Below are 10856 nucleotides of genomic sequence, written 5' to 3'. Positions count from 1 at the left end.
AAGGCCGACACGTAGTAATATATAAGAAAACAGCTGCACTGACGCAGGTTCTAAGCACATGATTTATTAGCTTTTATATGATATTTTAGTAGTGCAAAAAGGACCAACGTAATACAGAGAACTTTAAACAGAATGGAACTGTTCTGGACCGATGACACTTTAAAAAAAACCCAACCAGCTACAGGCAGTGAATGAGGCACAATTATAAGTCATAAGTAAAATGGTACAGTTATGTGTAAAACAAGGATATCAAGAGGTTAACAGGTAGAAGAACATTTCACCAAATACAGAAGACAATCCAAATAAACAAAAGAATCATAAAGGAAATTTAAAAAGAAATTCAAAAGACGTTTACAGAAAAAGTCAAAACCTTACCCCAAATTCAAACAAGCTAAAGGAAGTCATCACAGGACTTTATCATAAAACAGATTTTAATTACTGTTGGATCTAATTTAAGGTTGATGTGGTTGCATATGCGTAAAACATGGACATTTTAGTTAACCTAATAGGTATGAATGTTTAAATATTCCAGTTATGATTCTAAACAAAACAAAAGAAAAACAATGAAACAAGGAAAGGGTCAGAATAACATCATCAGTGTAGAATATTATATAGATGACAAAAGTTCATACAAGCTGACTAACATTTAAAGATGCAGCAAAAATGTACATTAATATAGATCTAATGATGGTTGTTTAACTGCCTTCAACTTTATAACTGTTCTAATGATTACATTAACAGTATTTTGACTACAGTGGTACTGTATAAAATAGCCCTCGTGCAATAATTTGCTGAATGTAAGTACGTTTTTAACTTAACTTCGTTGGACCTTAAAAGAATGACCCTAATGTAGAATGAACATCAGAAGAAAGAAGTGAGGTAGAAAGACTGAAAAAAACTAAATCAAAAAATATACAAAAGCCTTCCACAATGAACTGAATACTATACCGTTACTAAACCAAAAAGACCAAAACACTGTGACTTGCAGTCTGAAATGAAAACAAATGGATTTTTTGACCATCAGATTGACTGAGCCCATCAAATGATTAAAAAAAACAAACAACATTCAATGCTATAGAGCTATACCTGCTCTAACTAGTGCTCTTTCACACTTTTGGGAAAGGTGCTTCAATAAAACAGATTGCCTGCATTTTGCTAAAATGTAAATGTCTATTTTTTTGCCCAACACTGCTTGTCATAAGCAGAGCTGCATAGGACGGAAGTGTCAATAAGACAAAGCTGATAAAAGAGACATTACATTCTGATTCACATGCTGGAAATCAGGAGAAGAGCTTCTTTTGTTTGAAGTAGGCATCAAAGCGACACTGGGCATAGTCCTGCAAAACAACAGGGTTTACTGTGAGGCAAAGTTTATCAAAATGTCCCATAAAATATGTGAAAAACACAAAAGAGTGTGTCGAAATCATAGACTTTATATTAAGATGAACAATGCGTTTCCACTTCCTCACACTGTACAAAAATGAAGCCAAAAACTCTCTGGTGCAGTTTTGGGCTGCTGACGTCATTTGGAGCCAGAGCCTGCAATGTAGCGATCTGCATGGTATTGAGTTCCTGCCCATTCAGCTAACTGACCAATCACATGCAGTGCCATTCATTGCCAGCAAACTGACTGGCACACACAGCTGTCAATCATAACGTCAAAGCACTTTTTACAGCGTCAAATAACAAATTAAAACCAAACTCATTAGAATGAAATGATAGACTCCATCTTGGAAAAAAAATGTTTTTGACGTGTACTTTGAGCTTTTAGTTCTGCCCATGTTCAATCTGCTAAAATGAAGGGGGCGGGGTTCATGACCTGAATTACAGCAGAGCCACCACCGGAGGTTGGTGTGCTTCGGCTTCACTTTTTAGGGAGCGGTCATGTCCTTTATATTTATATTCTGTCTATGATTGAAATACATTTTGTTTGCTGGTGGGGTCACATCAGTGTGTACAAAGAAAAAAAATTGCCTTACCATGTATCCAAACTCAATCTTGGAGATCTTTGCTTGAATGATGGACCACAGCCCCCAGAGGAAATGCGATGCCAGTGCATACCTACGGATCCAAACGACCATGACGGTGACATAACAAAATCAGGGCTCTGGTGATTCTGCTATAACTTTTAATCATGCATACCACCGTAAATCATTACAACAGCATGTGTTACCTGTTCGCTTCAATTATTATGTCCTCTTCCATCTGTGTCTGGTCCACGGGAATGTCTGAGTATTTTCTCTTCTCTGTCAAATAACTTCTGATAAAATGAAGCTGAAATAAAAAGCAGAAGTCTTCATCTGTTGGGGAATTATGACACTGTTTACGTCCTTCATGTTACCCAACAACAGGGGTAGGCAACCTGCAGCTCCAGAGCCGCATGTGGCTCCTCTGCTCTTCTCCAGTTATAAAACCTTTTCTTTTTTAGAAGCCTACAGTTTAACATTTCATCAAATGAATTGTGCATCATATGTCTACGGCCAGGTGCTTTTTGCTTTAAATTTTGCTGAAGTGGTGGCTAGTCTTGATTCTAGCTTGGCTTGCAATGGATTCCAAATTTCCAAAAGTCTCAAGGGAAAATATCAAATGTCATTTTTTGGTCAAACATATCAATGAATTGTCATTTAAACTTACTAGCAAATTTGGTAGACTAATTTAGACAAAATAGGCTGTGTTGTCTTCGTTAAAAGGCTAAAATATGCTTGTTTTTTTTTAATGGCTCTTTTGATAGTAGAAAATGCCAATCTGTGCCCTATACAATACTGAATATCAGAAAATAATATAAAAATTAGTTTTTCTTTGTTCCATTTCATATTATGTTTCGGGTTTTTTTCTGTTTGGTTACACTAAAAAGGAAGTAAGTTTCAGCAAAAGGTAAAAACAAAAATTAAAAAAATAAATAAATAAACAAAGCACTCCAATGTCTAATGTCCAGATTAAATTAACAATGGACCCAACAAGTAGCCGGTGAATGTTTAGTGTGTCAGAGTGAATATCTGAAGGCAGGGTCCTCCACAGGGAGAAAATAAATTCCCAGCTGAATTCATTTAATGTCCCAAAGTGTGCTACAGCATTCTATATAAAACTTCTTCCAACTCAAAATTGCATTAACATGTTTTACCACGAGAGGGCACTGTGTGACCGCCGCACATGACACATCTATTCCCTAATAAGATTAGAGGATGACCTCAGATCTTAGGTTTAAATGCACACACTGTGGAAAACCCCAAATACCTCCAATCTAATGCATTTAATGCTTCTAATTAAATTAATTGTAGGTTTTATCTTTTATCTGAATGCTAATCTTCACTTACAATATCTGACCTTTCATGTAATCTTTTGCAAACACTTATACTAAACCACAGAAGGTTTCAGCTGTGACACTAATTGAGTTTTAGCATTACAGTGTGGCAATTCTATTCCAACCATAACAACAACTAAAAAAGCTATTCTCTATTTAGCGAGGATTGGGTCAAAGACAGGTAAAGAGCCTCTGTTTTAGCTGTAGAGGGTAACAGGTTTAGACTGACCTGCTGCTCTCTGGTGGGATAGTCCTCTGGTGTGGCTTTGTAGAAGGGCCACTGGTTGTATGTGTAGTCGTACATCCACTCACAGAAATGGTTGCCAAAGTCAAAACCCCTACACAAAACGAACATAATGACAATCCTCTTAATACGCATGGGTACAATCTACAATTGCAGCCCAAACCACTCATTTCTTAACTGCTTGCTGATGTTTAACTCATTTAAAATTAGAGTTCACACTTTACCTGTAGTTGTAACTGCTGTACTCAAAGTCGATCAGCATGAGTCTCTCTGTTGCGTTGTGCTCTTCGTCTTCCAGTATCAGAATGTTACCTTACCGAAGCAGCAAAAAGCATCATCACACACACATTTTAATTACTTTAACTACTCTAAATTAGGTTTTTCTGTTATTGACAAGAATCTAAACTATTCAGACCAATCACCAAAAAAGGTGGTCTGGTCAGTGGCCCGTGTGTTTGAGGACATGTAAATTAAGATATTTATTTTACATCCTCCGATACCACTGTACTTCTGGTGTCATATTTCTGTGCTTAGTAATGCAGATATATGATGACTCATTGAGATGTTTCTGTCAATAAATATACTCAATGGCAAGCATGTGGACACACCTAAATGTACTGGCACAAAGAAATTGTTTCAGAACTTGTTCGACCAATACAGTGAAGAAGCTGGAAAGTTTCCCAGATGTGCGGAGACTTTTATAGCAGTATAATAATGCACATAATTTTGGAACACGATATAATCACACACATTAGAATTACACTTGTGTAATGTTGAGGCGTATACATACTATTAGGATGTAAATTCAGCTGAGGTACTTTGCTGTTCTTTAATAGCCAGTCCCATTCATGAGAAACCTAAATCTGTGACTGTCACCTCAGCTACACCAGAGGCTCATTTTCAATCACACGATGATGCGTATGAATGTGAGCCGTTCCTATTAATAACTTCACCCAAGCCGTCCTTTCACGTTTGAGTGTACTGCTCTCCTCGGGAATGTCATAGTGAATACCGAGGGTTGATCAATCAGCCCAAATTAGACGTGAGAGGATCAAGGGCGTAGGTTTCATTTCAACATTGGTTGGGACATGTTATGAGCGAGGGGTCTGCGGGTTGTCCACCAGGAAACTTTGATAGCCAAACAATTAATTTCCTGCATTCTGGTAAAATTTTATGCACCAAATTTATGGTGGAAATGTCTTTATTTATGTAAAGAAAGAAACAGTGTATTGCTTTCAAATATTTATTCTCCTAAAGGTTTTCTCATTTAATGTTATCCCTGCTGAGTCAACACACATGTAGGTATAGTTACCTTTTCCACCCTGCTCTGGGTCATTTGTTTGGGGAAGTAACCTCTTAAAGTGGGCAGGTGGCTCCTTTTCACATCAATGACGCATTTTTAAAAATGAATAAATTCATAAACCCCTGGACTATGATAACTCATGTCTGTTTCAGCAAGATAGTTATTCAAAACTTTCTACACAATTAAAACAAATCTCACATATCTGTGTTCTCAGAGAAGTCAAGAATAAAAGTTGTTATATCACTAATAAAATCTAGAATTATATTATATTATATTATCATAATGTTTTGGACTTTCTCTGAAGGAGGCAACGTTTAAGTGATTGGCACTGCTCTTCATCAGAGGTGAAATACCAAAATAAATGAAAAACTTTTGATAAGGTGTAATACTTGACAGCCCTGTAATTAAAAGCATAATACACTGAATACCAGATGCAGTCTGTCCCGTATTTTTGTGTTAAGAACGGCTAGAATGAGGATAACACGAACAAGTTCACCCAAATATCTGAAGGGACAATTCTATCCCCAGGAACATGAGAGAAGAGGATAACTTTTTACCTTCCTGGACGTCATTGTGGCAGAACACCACTGGCGATGGAGTTGCTGCCAGCAGTGCACTGTTGTAGAGAGAAGAAAAAAAAGATAAGAGAGAGAAAAAGCGTGTCAGTGTTTCAGTCACAGGTGATGTAACTTGTGCATTTATATAACTAAATTATGAGAAATCAGGCCAAAAGATAAGACAATCTATTAAGCATAAAATATAGAAGTGAGATGTCCTTGAACAAACTCTGAGGCAACAACACACAATCATATCATCTTATTTACAATGCTCACTATCTTACTGTAAGCAGAGCAGGCTGCATTACATCATATTCATTCCAATTTCACTCTCACTGGTGGACAAAATACATGGAGAAATACATGAGAAAAAAAAACAATCTTCATATCCATATTTTAAAATTTGCTCAAAGATTTTTGGTCACGTGCTTCAGTCAAGTCAAGAGAGTCAAGTTTCTCTGTAAGATATGACATGTATGATAAGACGTATGACATCTATGACATCTCTCACACTTTATTGAAGAACATTGCAGGTATAATAGGGAGGCATTATATGCAATATACACTGAGCAATTCAAAGTATCTACCGTATGCATGTGCCCAGTCTGATTACACAATATGTTTTCAGGAAGCATGATTGCCAAAGCTCCAGAACTGCTGACTGCACATGTTTCAAAAGTGGTGCTCATCTCTTTAGTAGCGCAAGAGTGCATAACTGAAATCTTGAATATATTGGAAAACGAAAATTCCTGAAAATGAAAAGACAAAAAAATCAAACCCTAGATATTCTGATCACTCAGATCAGATACACTCTGATCGACTGAATTGACTACAATGAGCTAAGAACACAGTGGCTTAGTTACTTATAACCACATAAGGAAATGAAAAGATATCAAAGCAGATATGTCTGAGGACTTCACATGATTGCAGCAAATAGCGACGGGATTTCCATGCTGTGGCTGATACATAAATTATATCTGCTTTAGTATGGTACTGCTACTCATCTGTAGGACAGCAAACTTGCTCATAGATAAACACTGACAGTAAACACTGGGCTGGTTTTCTATTGGCTGCAGAGGTCAGACTGACAGGAGACGTGGAGGCTCTGGGACAAAGGTCAGCCATTTGATTAAAAGCAGAAATACAGCTCATCCTGTCCCCAAGATTTAATTCTTGTGTGTAGCAAATTTCCTAATATAACCCTTATGGCCTTATTTATATGACATATACTTTCATGTTAATAAACATTATAATTAAGTCCCAATATGTTAAGTTTTATACTGTAAATTGACATTTTGTTTTAATTCAGCAAGTTTTATTTATATGCAGACCACAACTGAATCAAGTCTTTGGGCTTCACTGTGACTGCCTAAAATGTTGGATAAATATAACTTATGGAGCTGTATGTGTGATTTTATGTGAGTCTGATGGTTGCTAATGTTTCTTCACGTTGTTTGAGCTCCTAACCGAAGGTAATTTTCTGTCACTATCTGACAGACTACATTTTTGAATCTCATAATCAGAATCTGAATTAATATATCTGAATATAGCCTAGCTTATGTTCAATGACATGGCAACCGGTTTGTTGTCCTCTGTCATTTTTCAGAATGGACATGTTCCCAAGGATACTTTGTTGCCTTGCTGGCAGAAAAAAAAACAAAAGAAAAACACCTTTATTTACCTGTTCAACTGCCTTTGTTTGTTTGATCCCCTGGAGCATGATGATTCATTAAACATTAGCAAAAAGTATGCATGCACATGCAATCCAAATTTGGAGCAGGTACTGAACCAAAGATCAATGAAAGGTCTGCAGGTCTCCAGTTATTATTCATTTAATGCACCAAAGTGATGTTTCGAGCACAACTGCTCTTCATCAGACTACTATTTACACTGGGAGGTGCCAGTGGTTTTAACATTTTAGCTAACCAGTCACTCCATGCAACACACAGTATTTGGCAATTTGAGGCTTGTGCCTCAACTCACCGTAAACTCTCCAGCTCGGCAGGCAGGTCAAGCTTCATCAGCTTCTTGTACTTCTTCACATGTGCTTCACGTGTAAAACTAAGCTTCATCACTTGATCCATGTATCTGAAGGGGAAAAGAAACATACAGTACATTTAATCATTAAAAAACAGACAACTCTAGTAGTGAAAGAAACAGCTATGTCAAGGTGTTCTTACTTGTCAATGGTCCCAAACAGCCACTTAGGCTCTTTGTTAAAGGGCATGCTCATCCCATGGAAACGGGACATCTTAACGGCAATCTCAGCTGATATGGCCGAATCTGAAAGTTGATCTGTGCGCATTCTGGTATTCTGGGGAAAACAGAGACCTACAGATGAAACAAATTCTTCCTCTACTTTAGGAACTAGATCAAGTAAATACACTTGGACCTTGACATCTGCACCGGCAACCAAAGAGTATTGTTTGATGTGAACGCATCTCTAAAAAGCAATTATTTTTTGTAATGAAAAGCATAAAAAATGTATTTAATAGTATCTACACATTCTAGTTTAACCCTGAATATGAAACACATAACATGATCCAAAAAAAAACCAATCTTATTAAAGTCTAAGACATGTGCCACTAAAAATAAAACATTTAAAACACTTTGGCTGAGGCTGGAGACACACACACACACACACACAGTGTTTATATGTGTGTGCATATACCGGAAGGTACTGTTCCAAGCGTCCATCAGGGAAGATGCCATAAAGTTTTGGTCCTAGAGTTCGTTCTGCCAGGATGGCAAACATCACACTCTCCAACACCAAGGAGTCCACCCCCTGCATCATACAAAGACAGACAGTCAGACACCGTTTGATGGCCGACTGAATCACTTCATACTTCAGCGTGAATGACAGTGACACGGCGGCAGTAGATTGATGATGGTTCACAATTATACTCGAGACAAACCAACCTGTAAGATGGCACCATAGACTCTGAGGAGCACCTGGCGAGGTTCCTCTCCCACACACTGCACATGGTCTGGCAAACTACACATGTAAAGGAGATTACTCAGCCCACCACTGTAAAAACAAACAGAAAAAACAAAAAACAGTGTTAACACAAAGTTATTGTGACCCCATAGAATCTAGTCATACATATTAGTCAGATAACACCAGCAGATTTATGTTGTGTTTACTCTGTTCACACTGTTCAAAGTGTTTCTATTGTCAGTACTGTTTATACATCCTGGTGCATTCATATCATACTGAATACTGTAGGCCTGCTTTATCTTAGCAGATTCATCTACCTCTTACTGTACTGCACTTCATTGCTTTCTGCACCTTTGGTCAGATGCTAAACTGTACTCCATTGTCTCAGTACTTGCACTGTGCAGTGACAACAAAGTTAAATCTAATCTAAACAGTCTTTGGCCCGAACGGTTGAATTAAGGGGTTCCTTTGAGTGAGAAATAAATGGTAATCCTATAGCGTTAGAGGGATGCAGAATGGATATTGCAAATATGAAATATATGCTATAATATAGTGGTTCCCAACATGGGAATCAAGACTCAAATTAAACATTAATTCATCAATTCATTCATTTTCTGTAATAGCTTATTCTGTTAGAGATTGCGGTTGGAGCATATTTCTGCTGACACTGGGCTAGAGGCAGGGTACATCCTGGACAGGTTGCCAGATTATCACAGTGCTGACACACAGAGACGGACACCGTTCAAGCTCACATTCACACCTACAGCTAATATGTAAATATTTAATATGTGAATATTTAAATTATAATATGGATAAGGTTCTGAGTGTGTAAAATGTATAAAATACTGTGCCTTATGCTACAATGCAGTGTATAAAACTAGTACTAAGTTCAAAATATAAAAATATACATATGTGTGCAAAGCTAAAAAGAACAGCAGAGATTTACATAAGTAAGAATAACAATAAGAATATATACAATATGTGTCACATATCAAATACAGCCTACATTACACATTACACCTGCATTGAGTTACATTAAGTAACTAAAATGTAGTTAAGCAATTTTATTCAGGGAATTTAGTGGAGTAAAACTGAAAGTTGAAATATAAAAATTCAAGTCAAGTACAAATACTACCAAAAAAAAGAAGTACAGGAATTTGTTGCAGTATTATTACTTTATTACATTTGATTTATTAGTATGGTATTTGATTTTAGTACAAGAAGACTGTGTGAATGAGTATGTCTGTGTATTATTTTTCATTATTGTTGCTATACGTTTACTTGACATGTTTTCATAAAATAAGAAAATGACAATACACATAATGGGGAAAAAAGTACAACTTTAAATCACTCTGATGACATTTTAGTGAATTTATGCTGAGTGTAATGGATATTATTTACCTGACGATGCTGATTTGAAAATCCTCCTCCTTGATGACCTTCCAGGACCCTGACAGAAAGTCTCGGCACCAGGCAAACGCCCTGCCTCTGGTGTCCCGGTCGACCTCCTCGGTTCTCCCATCCCGGAAAGACTCTGCCTCCGAGTCGTTATCGTCATTGGCCCCAAACAGAGGACTCGGGGTCCTCAAGTTTCTCTCGTTAACGACAAGCGTGCTCACCACTAATTTCTTCTCTGCCGGAAGACCCGCATCTTCTGTTGTGATAGCGGGTATGCTGCGGATCAGCCCCGGCCCTGCTGCCCGGACCGAGCCCTCCTCCCCGCAGCCGCTCCCGCTGGTCACATTTTGACTCGACTGCATCGTGAGTTGCCGGGCGAAGAGAAACGGAGGAGTGGTGTGAAATGCGGTTCTGAAGCGGCGAGAGGGACTCGCTGACAGACGCAGTTCACCGGTAAAATTACTTAACCGGAAAAACCAAACATGGCTGAGTAATCTGAATCGCATGTGGGGCGATGAAAGTATCATATATTCCGATGACCGTTTCTCCTACTCGCACGCGCAGTGACCGGTGATTTGCACTGAGACAAACTGGCGTATAAAGTGTCCAATCACAGTTGATTTCCGCGTTCTTGTGCCAAGCTCATTGGTCGTCGTAACTCTTTACGTCATCTTCCTGAACGCTGAAGGGTTCTGGGAAATGAAGTGTTTTTTTAAATTCTTTTTCCTTTCCATTCTTTTCTTTTCTTTTTTTCCTTTTCTTTTCTTTTCTTTTCTTTTCTTTTCTTTTCTTTTCTTTTCTTTTCTTTTCTTTTCTCTTCTTTTCTTATTTTAAGATATATTAGCGTACATTTTCTTAGTTTCTAATACAGGATTAATAATAATAATAATAATAATAATAACAATAACATTGACAAACTCGAATATAATCTATATTATTATTATATCATTATCACCAGAATTAATAATAATAATAATAATAATAATAATAATAAATAATTTTCACCATATTATTGGAGTAATATGCTTTATGCTTTTATGTTGACATGTTTAGGAGCAATGGGGTATAGCCTGAGTAGTAATTAGATGTGCAAGGACGTTGTGCTGTGTGCTGGT

The 10856-nt window shown here is 37.4% G+C and overlaps 1 protein-coding gene across 1 annotated transcript; it reads right to left on the bottom strand.

The window, feature by feature from the left end:
• Nucleotides 1-44: 44 nt before the first annotated feature.
• chkb (choline kinase beta) lies at nt 45-10317 on the bottom strand. Its single transcript, XM_042496601.2, has 11 exons — nt 9745-10317; nt 8325-8433; nt 8077-8190; nt 7586-7719; nt 7389-7493; nt 5406-5464; nt 3770-3857; nt 3531-3639; nt 2174-2274; nt 1980-2061; nt 45-1337 (listed from the first exon to the last, which is right to left on the bottom strand). Exons 1-11 carry the CDS (start codon nt 10266-10268, stop codon nt 1281-1283), a joined length of 1482 nt encoding a protein of 493 aa, XP_042352535.1. The 5' UTR covers nt 10269-10317; the 3' UTR covers nt 45-1280.
• Between the last annotated feature and the right edge of the window lie 539 nt (nt 10318-10856).

Source organism: Plectropomus leopardus, chromosome 7 (genome assembly GCF_026936395.1).
Source record: "Plectropomus leopardus strain MGB_pleo_1.0 chromosome 7, ASM2693639v1, whole genome shotgun sequence".
Taxonomy (NCBI): domain Eukaryota; kingdom Metazoa; phylum Chordata; class Actinopteri; order Perciformes; family Serranidae; genus Plectropomus; species Plectropomus leopardus.
The sequence above is the reverse complement of the archived record's forward strand: the minus strand, read 5'-3'. Positions and strand labels throughout refer to the sequence as shown.

Excerpts from the sequence above, each read along its gene's own strand:
- chkb (XM_042496601.2), bottom strand. The coding sequence starts at position 10,268 with ATGATACTTTCATCGCCCCACATGCGATTCAGATTACTCAGCCATGTT. Across the intron at positions 8,434-9,744 it reads TTTCAAATCAGCATCGTCAG|TGGTGGGCTGAGTAATCTCC; the intron begins GTAAATAATATC and ends TTGTTTTTACAG. Across the intron at positions 7,494-7,585 it reads CTGTTTGGGACCATTGACAA|ATACATGGATCAAGTGATGA; the intron begins GTAAGAACACCT and ends TTTCCCCTTCAG.